Raw genomic sequence first — 16,129 nt, 5'->3', positions numbered from 1 at the left:
AGATGTATATGTATGTGTATAGTCACACACACACACACACACACACACACACACACACACACACACACACATATATATATATATATATATATATATATATATATATATATATATATATATATATAATACGCGTCTGTTTATGTATGTTTGTGTTTGTGCGTGCCTATGTGTGCGTATGTGTTGAGAGTAGCTGCTATGTACATTAAGTATGTTAAAATGTATGCATGCAGTGTGTGTGTGTGTGTGTGTGTGTGTGTGTGTGTGTGTGTGTGTGTGTGTGTTTAGTTTTTTTAGTCACATGTGTGGTGTGTGTACGTGACATTGATGCAATGTGGTATGTAAACAAACGTGTTTTTTTGTAAACTGAGCACCTAGAGCAGATTTCTGGATAGTGTGCGATATAAGTATCCATTATAATATATATATATATATATATATATATATATATATATATATATATATATATGCATACGCACATAGCAACACTAAAACCGAGAGATCGGCTGGCCGGTTTGAGATAGGGAGAAGGGGGCGATTAGGGGAGAGGGCGGTGGCGGTGGCGTGGAGATGGAGGGGCGGGGGGGGGGAGGTCGCGGGAAGGCAAGAAGGGGGGGAGGAGGCGGACGACGGAGGGAGTAGGGGAGAGGTGGAGGGGGAGGGGGGCATCGGGAGAGGGGGGGGATCGAGGAGGGAGAATCTACTAGAGAAAGAGAGACAGACAGTACAGACAGAGACCCGAGAGCAGCAGTAGCATCAAGGAATTAAGCCTGCTTATACCTACCTACCTACTCTCACCCCCACCCACACCCTCACTCCCCACCACCACCACCACTAGTACAGCTTATACTGTGTAGGGGGCTATGCCGCCGCCTAATTACTTCCAGGCCAATCATCCAACTCATTAGTGGTAAAAGACGGGGCCCCGGCCGACTGAACCGCCCTTGGAAATGTCAAGTGTGCAAACTCTGCCGCTTGTCTTGTCTGTGTGGAGGCTGGGGTGAGAGGGAAACTGGGGTGTGGGAGAGAGGAGGAGAGGGAGGGGTGCTGGGGGGGGGGTGAGGGGCGGCCCGGAGTACAGTGGGTGTGGGTGGAAGGGGAGTGGTGGGGGGGGGGGGGGGGGGGGGGAACCGAGCTCAGAGGACTTCCAGGAGAGGGTGAGGGAGGGAAGGAGAGAGAGCAGGGAGAGTATGAGTGTCGGGGGTGTTAACCCCTAGGCTGCCTGCATGACGAGATAACTCGTCATGGCAAGCATGTATGCTTCGCTGCCTGCATGACGAGATAACTCGTCATCGAAATATTCTGACTTTTCCCTGCTTTGCATTCAGTTCGTTGACAAAAATGCTGGTAGCTTTAGCTTGGGGAATCTTTCTGGATTCTATTCATAGCTAGAAACACCATCTGCGTCATAAGGCAGTCCTTTATTTGAACGTTTTGGTTGGGTTACTGGCCGCAGTCTTTGCCTGGCTCCTCTTCTCGCTTGCTCAACAAAATGTCGGACTGACGCCGTGCTCAAGACACGCGATCGTGACGAACTAAATCAACCAAGATTACTTTCTTTAGCTAATGCTCAGAAAGAATTGGAGCATAAATTCGAAGGAGAAGACAGTGGTGAACATTTATAGGACGATTTGATAGAAAATAAAGGGAGCAATCAAGAGAGTGGCCAAGATACAACTATCAGTGAGTGATGCAGGCTGTTCAACTCCAGCAGACGAATTTTTAGCAGGGCACCGCATGAGCTATTTTCTTGGCACTCAGCCAACGCGGTCTGATGACGTGACGGTGTGAGAGGGGTGAAGAGGAGGGGGGTGGAGACTGAGGGGGCGTGGCCTCACATTCATATTATCACTTGCAGAAGTCACAATGCATCTATTTCTTTTTCAGTTTTTTTTTATATTGTGGCTGTTCTAGTATGATTTTGTGTGTGCAGATATCCATTTGTCCAGAAAATGATATTTTTGTGCAAATTACCAGACTAATGTTTGTAATGAACAAGTTGAAAATGTGACAAAAAACAAAACACTGATTTCAAAACAACAGCATGTCACTTAAAATGCATAAAATGGGAAAACATCATGTGTTTTGTATTCTTTATTCATTTCCCTTTCAGAAAATATATACTTTTATGGGTCTTTCTCCAATAACAAAGAGCACAGAATTTTTTGAAAATTTAGACCCGTTTTTTGTGAAAAAACCCTGGCAAATAGATTTCACTTAAATCTTATTTTCCTGGCAGCGAAAGGGTTAAGGAAATAAAAAGGGGGATTGAGAGGAAGGGTACGTACGTACGTGTGCAAAAGGAGGAAGGGAAGGGGCTGTAGATTAGCTGCGGCAGCGTGTAGAAGCTTTCCGAGTTGTTGTTGTTGTTGTTTTGTTTTTTTTTCTTTATTTATTTTTTATTTAATAATGTTTATGCTAGGATGGGGATAGGTTAATAATTGAGGTTCTGCGCTCGTGTGTGTGTGTGTGTGTGTATGTGTGTCACGGTGTGTGTGTGTGTGTGTGTGTGTGTGTGTGACGGTGTGTGTGTGTGTGTGTCACGGTGTGTGTGTGTCCGTCTGTCTGTCTGTGTAGAAGCTTGAGGAGTTTTTGGTTTTTTTTTCTTCTTTTCTTATATATATATATATATATATAGTTCCCGGTCTGGGGTTCTGGGAAACGAAAGTTTATGAGCGCATCTGTTTTCATTCAAAACTGAATTTCTGGATTGTTTTCTTACTTGCGAATTAGTATCTGTCAATAAGTATTGGATTCTAACTGTATTAGTTTTGTGACCTGTTTTGTGGAAACGCCTGCTTGTGTTTGAAGATAATTATTATAGTCTTGCTAGTATAATCCCTGAAGGCGGATGCGTGGTTTATGAGAGATAGAATAATTATGTGCGTGAAACAGTAATTTCACTGATCGAAATTTTCGGGGGGGGGGGGGGGGGGGGGTGTTGTTTGTTTGTATTTTGGTTGTTGTTTTTTGTTGTTGTTGTTGTTTTTTGTTGTTGTTGTTGGGTTGTTGTTTTTTGTTTGTTTGTTTGTTTTGTTTTTTGTTTTTTTCAACGTTGGTAAGCAGGTATATTCTATGGGAAATCACATGTGTGTTCTTGTAGGAGCAAAATCTCAAATACTGCATGAAATAGTCATATACGGGAGATAATCTGTTTTACCACAATTAAACTGACTCCTGCCTGAGTTGCTTCCCTTTCGACAGGACACCCTTTTCGGGTGAAGCCAGTCTTAATGTGAAGAAGAAAGGTGTTGGGTTGTTTTTATGTACTGTAGAGTACATCGTTAAAGTCAACATCTCAGTATCGTGTACAGCGTTGTAATCAACATCTTTTTGTTTTACTGTATCAGGAAAAATGACCCCCCCCTCCCCGCACGTCGCCCCCCCCACCCCCCCTGGCACACACACACACACAAACCGGCACACAATAAGAACGTAATGATGCGTCAAGTTACATAGGGAAGTAGGTAGACAAGCCATGCTTGGCCACACACACCTCGCTGCATTTTATATTTTCCCCCACTTGTCTCTGAGCTTACTTCTTTCCCCTACTTATTCCATCATATTTATCTTCCGAGTTTACACGTTTGTTTTTTGTTGTTGTTTGTTTTGTTTTGTTTTTGTTCGTTTCTTGTAGTTGTAGTTGTTTTTTTACAGTCTGCCTGCCTCTGGTCAAAACACTGATCTAACGTGTTTACTGTATAGTTTTCGGACACACTTTAAGCCCACACACTTGCTTCCTATAAACATGGGCACGCCGTTTCTCACTGCACAGTCGAACGCTGCCAGTGCCACTTAGACCCTGCAGACTCGACAGTGCCGGAGGACTCTCACTGATCGTTGTACAGGAATCAGCAGTCCCTTTTCGCACACGTCCGTGAGCGAGTGCCTCCCAGTTCGGGTGCTTGGTTTTGCTGTCAGTGCCGGTCTGTACTCAGTCTGCTCTGCCGTATTCTTCTAGGTCCGTCTGTAGCACACCGTACGCCTTTTCCCAGTCCGCTCTCGTGACAGTCAGCCGTTCTGATGTGTCACACGGTGTGTTCGTCTCGGCACTGGTAGTAGACCATTACCCACCCAGCTGTCCGGATTGGCTCAATTGTCTCGATTTCTGGATACTACATCCAGATCATAGGTTACTCAATGACGTAGACTCCGTCCGTGTTTCACTACAGATCTAAACTGAATAGACCTTTTCAGTTCTTTCTTATTTCTTTTTTTTAAATTTTTTTTTTATATATATTAAGTTCAGTGGCCTCTCAATCAATGGATATCCCTTCTGCAAATTCCAGTGTATAATCCATTCTTTACTAGTAGTTCCTCGATCTCCTTTTTTTCAGTTCTTGCCGGAGAGCCGGGAAGGAGGGGGGTGTCACGATAATATATGTTCAGTCTGATCGACGTCTTAGTGTTTGTCTCTTTCTCCCCCCCCCCCCCCCCCCTCCCACCCCTCCTCAGTCCTCTTTCTCCACAATTCTTCATCCACAGTTGATGACTTGATAACATTTTATTTTTCGTCAGTCACGGTGTATTGCCACACTTCCACATACCTCGCTGACGGTTTTCTGTTCGGCTGTGCTTATCTTGACAATGCACTGTGACGTGACGAGGTGAAAAGTATAGCGAACACTGAATGGCATAATGTGGTTAATCATCTATACTGATGGTATCACGGACTTAAATAATTTTAATACTTCCCGGCATGGTTTGCCCCATACTTTCAACATAGCGGATGTCGGTTCGAAAGCTCGGTTTTCATTCTGTTTTTTGTTCGTTTTGTTTTGTTTGTTTGTTTGTTTGTTTTGTTTTGTTTCGTTTATTTGGTTGGTTGGTTGGTTTATTGGTTGTTGTTTTGATAGTCAGCCAACCAGCACACCAACCTTTGTTGTGAACAAACTTGAACCATCAACTTATCAGCGCCTTCTTCGTATTCCGTGGCATTTCAGTGCATCCAGCACGTTTGGGTAGAGACGATATCGGTGATTGGCTGAAAGTTGTCAAGGGGAAACAACCCGTCGTTTGTTTTTCTCTTGTAGCGCGCGTGCTTCCAACCACCATAAAGAGACGACGAACACCAAAAGACAACAAACGAACCGATGCAAAGATGAATGAGTCAGACATGAACCGGACTGGTCAGCCATTCGAGGAAGCTCAAAGAGTGGAACTGTTTTCTTGCAACTGCAAACAAATTAAGTGCACTGCTGCTGCTGGTGACGAACGATCCGGCTGCGTCGTGCAGTTTTCGCCTGAAGAAATTATGGCCACCAACCGGTCATTCCAAGATATGGACAGAGGTATGTGGCAGCGAGATCGAATTCAAGACCACCACCACCCGCTTTCTGTCTCTCTGAGTCTGAGAGTACATACAAGAGAGAGAGATAATTCTGTTTATTCAACTTTTATCTGTCTGTCGCTCTCTCTCTCTCTCTCTCTCTCTCTCTCTCTCTCTCTCTCTCTCTCTCTCTCTCTATCTATCTATCTATCTCCCTCCCCTTCCACCTTTCCCACCATTTTTTTGCTCCATATCAGTGTCTGTTATAAATGATATGTGTTAGTTTGGGAACAGAATGAGAGACTTGATATTTCTTTATTTGATAATGGATTTGTATTGTAATGGTCAATGGTGGGTTATGTCATATCTGTGTCACAGCAAACTAACTGCATGCATATTATAATTTATATGTAAAGTGCCATAGCAGAATCAGTTGGGCATTTAATTTGACATCTGATCAAATGTTAACAACTGAACAAGTGATCAGTTCAAGGCCCCATTCAGACTTGGTGATGTCCTTGGGAAAGGCACTTCACTGCACCAATTTCCTGACTCCACCGTGTGGTGAATGGGAACCTCACTTCAGTTCAGGAAGGTCAAGATGGTGGAAAGAGAGGATTGTGTCCAACCTTCTTGTTCCAAGCTCTTGAATTCAGTGCCTTTATGGCCAAGAACAGGCTATGATTTCTTTAATCTTTTTTTTTTTTTTTTTTTTTTTTTTTTTGATAAGGAAAAACCTTGATAAACACTACAAACACATCAAATTTATCTGTGTATGTTTGTCACAAGCGATTGATCAATTTGATGTAGGAAAGATTGTGTGAAAACCTTGACCAAGTTTCAGTTCCATGAGTATGTCACTATCAGTACTGTGTCACTGTGTGGCAGAACATAGCAAACAATAGCACTTCCTACCATCCCATTGCCCACCCCCCTTCCCCTCCCCCAATTTTTCTCTTTCTGTTTTTTTCTTTTTCCTCCCAGTATGAGTCGGTTGAAATCTGAATCATGTTCTGTGTGTAAGCAGCTTTTAATCATTCATATTGTATTTTGAATTACTTTCTTTGCAGCGATGAAGGACATGTTCATCATTGGTCTCATCAGCTCCAATATTAGAAATGGACCAACCACAGAGAGCAAACGGAAAAAGCAGAGAGAGCGGAAGAAATCAAGATGTGATTTCACCTTCAAAGGGCGATCTGTCTGCCGTGCAACATTCCTGAAACTGATGGCGTACGTCAGTTTGTTTATTTTGTTTTATTGGATCTTTTTTTGTTTTTTGTTTTTCTTTTATATATATGTATATTATATATCTGTGTATCAATTTCATCCACATACTGATATGGGCCATTCTTTCACTCTTTTGCATTCTCATCATTGGAAATTTGTGTGAAAACTGAATTTTGACATGTTACGTCGCACAGTTTTGCACACGCACACGCACAGACTGACAGTTTAGCAAAGCAAAAAGAGTAAACTTTAATAGTTTAGATTTTTTCACATGCTTTTGGACATTTGATTTGTTTATAAATTTATTATATAATATATCATATATTATATGATTATGAGTTACGTATTACAGTACTGATTGATCTGCCAATACAGAGTCTGTGAGGGCCTTGGTTCAACTCCCACTTTTCCCCTTTCTGCGAAGTTTGACTGGAAAATGTAACTGAGCATCTAGTCATTTGGATGAGATGATAAACTGAGGCCCTGTGCGCAGCACACACTTGGCGCACTGAAAAAAGAACCCTTGGCAATGAGAGTGTTGAAACTGAAACTGAAAATTGCTGAGGCTCAAAGCTGTGTCCTTCCAGATTGTCAGTTGGTGATGCCAACCACTTCACTAACTCAGTGACTGTGACTGGCATGCTATTACCTGATCAAGTAGATGGATTTGAAATACTTCTTTGAACCGTCATGTCATCACCATCACCAGGTAAATTCTACGCTGTACAGGGATCTGCTAAGTAGATACGGTATAGCATATATATATAGATTTGTCCGAACATTGTGACACTTCCCCGAATTTGGGCATTGTGGATAACATGGAATCGTGCTGCTGAATGATTTGCACAGTTTATTCTTTTCTTCTACTTCAAAATTTATATTGAACAAAATGCTGTTGATATTATGATTGTGGTTATGGTGAGTATGCCCTGCAATTAACACAGTTATAATCATGACAATAATTATTTTGGACCTGTGAACATGAATTTTTATATTATGATGATCTGTCTTCAGCTGGGAATATGATTTAAATTCTTTGTGTGGATGCATGTGTTTTGTGATGAAGCACTATTTTCATGTGTTTGTGTGAGACTGCACTGAGAGCACACAGACATAATCATCAGCCTGTCATGTTTGGTTGTTAATGGTAAGGAAAAAGATAGTATTGAATATTTATAAATATTATTCATAATCATAGGTCTTACTCTTAGTCATCATATTTAGATTAGGTAATGGCAGCTAAAAGTTAAAAAAAAAAATTCAGTTTAGAATGCAGAACTTAAAATTATAATTAAAATTATAACCTTTTTGATACAAACAAATATCAAAAAGAAGTTTGCAGATATCTTCATTAGTTCCAGAGATATGGTATTGATTTCAAAGTTTGTTACTGTTTTCGTTTGCCGGTATACTGAATAAAAATTTTAAAAAGCCATTTTAAAGTCCCAGCCATAGTAGAAAATGAATTCTGTAGATTTAAAAATTCCAGAATGCATAATCTTATTCTATTTTTTTCTCAGCTATACCAAAGCAAAATATTGTTATGAATTGTTGCTACCATCATGACAACTATTGTTATTGCTATTTCAGAATCGGCCGCAAGAAACTGGGTGCACTCACTTCTCACTACAAGAAGCACGGACTGAAGCAGCGCAAGCTGAAAACAGGTGGGAGGAAGAACAACACCAGGTCCCTGTCTGAGGAGGAGACACAGCGAGTGGTGAGCTTCATCCGACAGTATGCTGAGGACCACGCGGTGCCTGCCCCCGGGCGTGTCCCCGGCTTCAAGGGAGACAACCAGCTCCTGCCGTCCTCCTCACCCAAGACCAAAGTTTACCGCCTCTATGTGGAAACTGCCAAACAAGCTGGTATGGATATTTCAATTTACTTTTTTCTTTTTTTTTCAATTATAGCATGCTGATATAATACACTTTTGTATTCTGCAGAATGTGGGGGGATGAATAATTTTTAATAATGTTTGGTATCTTGTGTTCAGTTTTTGACTCACTTGTGTAAACAAAGTGAGTCTATGTTTCAACCCGGTGTTCAGTTGTCTGTGTGTGTGTGTGTCTGTGGTAAACATAACATTGCCATTTTCTTTACAAATACTTTGTCAGTTGACACCAAATTTGGCATAAAAATAGGAAAATTTCAGTTCTTTCCAGTCGTCTTGTTTAAAACAATATTGCACCTCTGGGATGGGAACAAAATTTTTTTTTTTAAAAGAAGCCAAATTATATGCAAACTGAATTTACTGTTATATTTATATTTTTCTTATTCTCTAAACTTGACACTTTGATCTGATGTTCTGACACAACAACAAGAGCAGTCATTTTTATCATTTTTTGTTCAGACAGGAACTTCTTTTGCTAAGCATGGAAGTTATATTTATTTTGCATGTCTTCGGTGCAGACAGTAAAAAGGAGAAATTAATCTGGAATTAATGCTAGGGGACTTAATTTGCTTAAACTGATCTTTCTCATCTTAAACATTACATTTTTTACATAAAAAGCTTGTGTGTTTTACTCTCAGTGTACAGGGCTTTCACTATGTTCATTCGCCCAAGTGGTCTTTTTCGGAAAATACTAAAATCAATACGAGTGGACTTTATAATCTATTGGCTGAGCCCTGAAGGTCATGGGCAAAAAACAATTGCGTACACATATTTATACATATTCAAAGCGCGTGCTCATATTCTTTGCGAACGCGAACGACGTCATTATGTTTCAAGTTGTTGACATGCCCATTCAGTCCTGTTTCAGTCGACAATACACGATAACATGTGATGGAAAGTTGGAGAAGAAGACCTTTAAATATTTATTCAGAGAAAGATTTGTGAACTCATCACTTACTGGATTATGCCCCAAACTGTCATAAAAATATCCAGAGAATCAGTCGGAATTCACAGTTAAAGATAATAAACCATGAGAATTAATACCCTTGAATTGATGAAAGGCAAAAATTTCCAGTCTTGACTTTTCTCAAAATGAAGTCCTTTTCACTTCATACGATGTTTAGAAGTACTTGTACTTGGCTCTACATGTTACTAGTTTAACAGAATACTTAATTTTCATATCAACTTTAAAACTATAAAACTAGAATGAACATAAAAGAGTAATTGAATCAACTATGTCAAGCAGGTGTGACTAAACTTGTACATCTACCTAGATCCAGAGAAAACAGCTAAATGTTGCAGTGTGATTGCAGCGATAGCCAAGTCTCCTTTACCACGGACTTAAAAAGAATTTTTAATAGCCCTTAAAGATTTTTTGAATACCCGAGATACACCAGAATAATATGATTTAAACAGCGTTCTCACTGCGAATACCTGCAGTCGATTTATCACCCTTTAAAAAAGCATATTTAAATGTTAAATTCTTTAACGTCAGTTAAGGAGCCACGATAGTGTAATGGATGAGACAGTTTCTTCTCATCCGAACATGCAGGGTTCGAATCTGCCGTTAGGACTTTTTTTTTTTTTTTTTTTAAGTGTATCACAAGTGAGTCTTGAAGGCCTTGATCTCTTGTTTGTAGATGTGACAGTTTTGTGTTTCACTTTTCACTTTCACTTTCACTGCGTTGACGGCCACAATCATCAGTTTGATTTTTACGCTGTTATTGTTGTTGGGTTGCGATGAAAGAAAAACAAGCTACAGAAAGCTGACAGACCTATTAGTGAGGATGAAAACTTAGTCCTACTCTAAGTGGGTTCTCCGGCAGGCTACTATCACTTCACTTTTCGCCCTTCTGAGCTAGCCGGTCCCTTGCTGATCTAAGACAGCAGGGCCCCAAAAATAAATTAAACCCCCCCCAAAATATTAGGGTAAGAGAGGGGGTGGGGAAGAGGAGGGAGGGGGGGGTTAGGGGACCTATTATTTAATTAACTACTGATTGGGGGGCACCCTAGACTTAAAGGTGTCCAAGGTGTCTGCTGCTATAGCTGTTTCAGGCAGGTTGTTCCAGTCACGTATCGTTCTGGGGAAGAAGGAATATTGTCTGTATTGGGTTTTACATCGGATCTGGTTGAGCTGGTGAGAATGTTTCCTTCTTTGTCTGAGTGGGGCTGGCACGATGCAGCTTTTGTCGACGATCGCCTCTTCGTCCATTATTTTCCGTAGCATGGCAAGCCTAGCTACCTTCCGTCTGTGCTACAGAGTCGGCCATTGCAGTCTGTCGATCATCGTGGTGACACTAGATGTGTTGTGGTACCGGTTGACCACAAACCGTGCTGTTTGTCTCTGGATAGCTTCAATCTTCTTGATATTGTCTTGGGTATGCGGGTCCCATACGGTGCACGCGTACTCCAAGATTGGTCTGACGAAAGTCTTATATGCTGTTTCTATGAGGCACACTGCTGGGATCTTCAGGTTTCTTCTGAGGAGGCCGAGGGTCTTATTGGCTTTTGCACAAATGGTGTTAATGTGCAGGTCCCAGCTGAGATCACTTGTGATGGTAACGCCTAGGTATTTTGAGGTAGAAACAGTTTCTAGGATATGGTTGTGGAGGGTATAATCGGATTTTGCAGGGCAGGATGATTTTGTGACTGGGAGAGTAGTACATTTTCCAGGATGGAAAGCCATGTCCCAGCTGTGCTCCCATGCTTCTAGCTTCTTGAGGTCTTCCTGAAGTAAGTTTTGATCAGTTTTGGAGGCCTTTAAACGGTAGACAGCGGTGTCATCAGCAAACATACATGTCAGTGAGGAGAGTTCTTCTGGCAAGTCATTGATGTACGCCAAAAATAGCGCTGGCCCTAAAACAGAGCCTTGTGGGACCCCAGACTTCACACTGACCCGGCTGGAAGCTGCGCCCTCCACTACCACCGATTGTTGCCGGTCTTTCAAGAAAGCTCCTACGTGGTAAAGCATTTGTATGGTTTGACAGTCCTGATATGGCCCTGTGCGGTCGGCTGGACTGTAAGCAACAAGAATAAGAATGTATTCTTCACCAACATTTTCATTTCTGTAGACTCATAAAACATACTTTTATATTCTTCACTTTTATTTTAGTTACTCCACACTGATAACTTTTATATTCCTCATCTACATTGTATTTAAAACAGGAAGAAACAAGACAAAAAACATTTTATTTTTAAAAACATAAAGACACATGGTAAATGTGTTGGTGAGTTGTGTGTGGTTGTGTTGGTGTTGGTACTTGTAGGTAGTTGAGCATGTCTGGTGTGAAGAAAACTAGAATAACACTATGGCATGTCATACTTGAACACATTTTCTTTAACCTGTTTCCACCCATTGTACCCTAGCAGGGGAAACTCATTCATCTCCCTCTTGAAAAAGTAGCAATGGAATAATGCTATTTCTGATACTGTGGTTCTGTTCCTAACTGAATCAACTAAATTCAAGCTACTCCAGTGGCATGATAAAATTGAAGGTTTTCTCTCAGAAAGGTGTCAAAAGCAACAACAAAAAAAGGATGCAGAAAGAATCTAAGAGAATTGGTAAGTCAGATTTGTTTTCAAAAGGACACTTTGTGTAAGTTCCTGTGGATACATATGCAAAAATGTGTTCACAGTCATGCCAAACCAATGGGTTTGACTGAACTGAATTTCCATGCAGTTTTGGTCAGAATGTTTTGTGTACCCTGGGGGTGACCAGGGACGCTGAAACTTTCTCATTTCAAGGATTGGTGTACCCTGTGAGGTTACGTTGGGAGGGAAAGGGAACATGAAGAATTGCAGAGATTATAGTAAGGGTTATTCACGTACATGTGCACGTACATACGTACATAATTATGTTCATGCATGTGTGTGTGCATGTGTCACTGAACTTATCTCAGCATGTTTGAATTACGAGAAGTAACTCCACTAACTGTGACTGTGAATATATTTTTCCTCCCACAGAAAAGCTTCAACGCCCAGAAACTTCGTAAAAACTTTGATGGTGAAACATGTCTAGATATAAAAGTCTGATTCATCTGTCCTCATCACTCCACCTGGAGAGCCATGCATCACATGCGGGTAGTGATGAAGATGAAGGAGACACTCCCCAGAATTTGAATCAGGAACATTTCCTTGCTGACAGTACTCAAAACATCACAACAAACAGTTGTCAGGGTCTTAATACCAGAGCTGCCCAACTACCCCTACCACCTCACTAATGACACTGCTTAATACCAAAGCTGCCCAACTGCCCCTACCTCACTAATGACACTGCTTAATACCAGAGCTGCCCAACTGCCCCTACCACCTCACTAATGACACTGCTTAATACCAGAGCTGCCCAACTGCCCCTACCACCTCACTAATGACACTGCTTAATACCAGAGCTGCCCAACTGCCCCTACCACCTCACTAATGACACTGCTTAATACCAGAGCTGCCCAACTGCCCCTACCACCTCACTAATGACACTGCTTAATACCAGAGCTGCCCAACTACCCCTACCACCTCACTAATGACACTGCTTAATGCCAGTGCTGCCCAACTGCCCCTACCACCTCACTAATGACACTGCTTAATACCAGTGCTGCCCAACTGCCCCTACCACCTCACTAATGACACTGCTTAATACCAGAGCTGCCCAACTACCCCTACCACCTCACTAATGACACTGCTTAATACCAGAGCTGCCCAACTGCCCCTACCTCACTAATGACACTGCTTAATACCAGAGCTGCCCAACTGCCCCTACCTCACTAATGACACTGCTTAATACCAGAGCTGCCCAACTGCCCCTACCTCACTAATGACACTGCTTAATACCAGAGCTGCCCAACTGCCCCTACCTCACTAATGACACTGCTTAATACCAGAGCTGCCCAACTGCCCCTACCTCACTAATGACACTGCTTAATACCAGTGCTGCCCATCTGCCCCTACCACCTCACTAATGACACTGCTTAATACCAGAGCTGCCCAACTGCCCCTACCACCTCACTAATGACACTGCTTAATACCAGAGCTGCCCAACTGCCCCTACCACCTCACTAATGACACTGCTTAATACCAGAGCTGCCCAACTGCCCCTACCACCTCACTAATGACACTGCTTAATACCAGAGCTGCCCAACTGCCCCTACCACCTCACTAATGACACTGCTTAATACCAGAGCTGCCCAACTGCCCCTACCACCTCACTAATGACACTGCTTAATACCAGAGCTGCCCAACTGCCCCTACCACCTCACTAATGACACTGCTTAATACCAGAGCTGCCCAACTGCCCCTACCACCTCACTAATGACACTGCTTAATACCAGAGCTGCCCAACTGCCCCTACCACCTCACTAATGACACTGCTTAATACCAGAGCTGCCCAACTGCCCCTACCTCACTAATGACACTGCTTAATACCAGAGCTGCCCAACTGCCCCTACCTCACTAATGACACTGCTTAATACCAGAGCTGCCCAACTGCCCCTACCACTTCACTAATGACGCTGCTTAATACCAGAGCTGCCCAACTGCCCCTACCACCTCACTAATGACACTGCTTAATACCAGAGCTGCCCAACTGCCCCTACCTCACTAATGACACTGCTTAATACCAGAGCTGCCCAACTGCCCCTACCTCACTAATGACACTGTTTAATACCAGAGCTGCCCAACTACCCCAACCACCTCACTAATGACACTGCTTAATACCAGAGCTGCCCAACTGCCCCTACCACCTCACTAATGACACTGCTTAATACCAGAGCTGCCCAACTGCCCCTACCACCTCACTAATGACGCTGCTTAATACCAGAGCTGCCCAACTGCCCCTACCACTTCACTAATGACACTGCTTAATACCAGTGCTGCCCAACTACCCCTACCACCTCACTAATGACACTGCTTAATACCAGAGCTGCCCAACTGCCCCTACCACCTCACTAATGACACTGCTTAATACCAGTGCTGCCCAACTACCCCTACCACCTCACTAATGACACTGCTTAATACCAGAGCTGCCCAACTGCCCCTACCACCTCACTAATGACACTGCTTAATACCAGAGCTGCCCAACTGCCCCTACCTCACTAATGACACTGCTTAATACCAGAGCTGCCCAACTGCCCCTACCACTTCACTAATGACGCTGCTTAATACCAGAGCTGCCCAACTGCCCCTACCACCTCACTAATGACACTGCTTAATACCAGAGCTGCCCAACTACCCCTACCTCACTAATGACACTGCTTAATACCAGAGCTGCCCAACTGCCCCTACCACCTCACTAATGACACTGCTTAATACCAGAGCTGCCCAACTGCCCCTACCACCTCACTAATGACACTGCTTAATACCAGAGCTGCCCAACTGCCCCTACCACCTCACTAATGACACTGCTTAATACCAGAGCTGCCCAACTGCCCCTACCACCTCACTGATGACACTGCTTAATACCAGAGCTGCCCAACTACCCCTACCTCACTAATGACACTGCTTAATACCAGAGCTGCCCAACTGCCCCTATCACCTCACTAATGACACTGCTTAATACCAGAGCTGCCCAACTGCCCCTACCACCTCACTAATGACACTACTTAATACCAGAGCTGCCCAACTGCCCCTACCACCTCACTAATGACACTGCTTAATACCAGAGCTGCCCAACTGCCCCTACCACCTCACTAATGACACTGCTTAATACCAGAGCTGCCCAACTGCCCCTACACCTCACTAATGACACTGCTTAATACCAGAGCTGCCCAACTGCCCCTACCACCTCACTAATGACACTGCTTAATACCAGAGCTGCCCAACTGCCCCTACCACCTCACTAATGACACTACTTAATACCAGAGCTGCCCAACTGCCCCTACCACTTCACTAATGACACTGCTTTACTGGCCTTCCACTGCATGTGGGCCTGGCTGCCAAAGTCGTCAGGGCAACAGGGACCATCTGGAAGAACCAGAGTTGTCACTGACCTCCTTTCTTTCAGGCGCAGAGTTGTTCATGTCGACCTCTAAGCCCCATTCTCTCGTGGCGAGGTCAGGTCAGTCCCTGCCTTACACCCCCAGTGTACCTGACAAGTGAGGCATGACAGGATGGGCGACTTCTCGGCAGCCTCCGCTACCCAAAAGAGATGCGCACTGTGCCGGAGGATCTGCCACCAGTGCAGTGTAGGTTTGCATCTCCTATGTTTCACCTAGTTTCACAGCGTTTGAGAAAAGACTATCTGCTGTTCACAGCAGTGTCATGACTTGTCAAGGGGTGGCTCTTGAAAGAACATTGTTAAAAAAGAAATCCTGTCATACACACACACACACACACACACACACAAAATGTGTATATATTCATTTCATTTTGTGTTTTCATTGCCTTGGTACAGTGAAGTTGTTTCCTGAATAATGCAAGATTAGAATATAAAAAACAGAGACCATAATGTGGGAATTTTTTTTTTTTTTTTTTTTTAACTTTTTTGTGTGTGATATTGTCATTCATTTGTCCCATGGCAGATGTGACTTATGGGTGGAACTGAATCTTTTCTTTTGGTTTTGTTTTTCAATAGAATTGAACTGTATCAATTCTGTTTTCATGTGTCTTTTGGTAAATGAGTATCATTTTCTTCTTTCTTTTTCAGTCCCTCCCATTGTTCCCCTGATGGGTAGATATGTAGAAAAGATGTTAAATGTCCCCAGCGACTGCCAAGGTCCCGTGTGAAAGAGTAGCAGTTTACATAGTCTTAT

The 16,129-nt window shown here is 42.9% G+C and overlaps 1 protein-coding gene across 1 annotated transcript; it reads left to right on the top strand.

Moving 5' to 3' along the window:
* The first annotated feature begins 5,068 nt into the window (after positions 1-5,068).
* Positions 5,069-15,489, top strand: LOC143289607 (uncharacterized). The gene is made up of 4 exons (XM_076598646.1): positions 5,069-5,288; positions 6,337-6,499; positions 8,087-8,364; positions 15,382-15,489. Exons 1-4 carry the CDS (start codon positions 5,099-5,101, stop codon positions 15,474-15,476), a joined length of 726 nt encoding a protein of 241 aa, XP_076454761.1. The 5' UTR covers positions 5,069-5,098; the 3' UTR covers positions 15,477-15,489.
* The last annotated feature ends 640 nt before the right edge of the window (positions 15,490-16,129 follow it).

The sequence above is a fragment of the Babylonia areolata genome, chromosome 14 (assembly GCF_041734735.1).
Source record: "Babylonia areolata isolate BAREFJ2019XMU chromosome 14, ASM4173473v1, whole genome shotgun sequence".
Classification (NCBI taxonomy): domain Eukaryota; kingdom Metazoa; phylum Mollusca; class Gastropoda; order Neogastropoda; family Buccinidae; genus Babylonia; species Babylonia areolata.
Note: the sequence above shows the minus strand (reverse complement) of the source record. Positions and strands in the feature narration are given on the sequence as shown.

Bases quoted from the DNA above. Each gene is read 5' to 3' on its own strand.
- LOC143289607 (XM_076598646.1), top strand. From the start codon at position 5,099: ATGAATGAGTCAGACATGAACCGGACTGGTCAGCCATTCGAGGAAGCT. The intron at 6,500-8,086 runs GTACGTCAGTTT...TTGCTATTTCAG, and splicing joins ACATTCCTGAAACTGATGGC to AATCGGCCGCAAGAAACTGG. The intron at 8,365-15,381 runs GTATGGATATTT...CCTTTCTTTCAG, and splicing joins GGAAACTGCCAAACAAGCTG to GCGCAGAGTTGTTCATGTCG.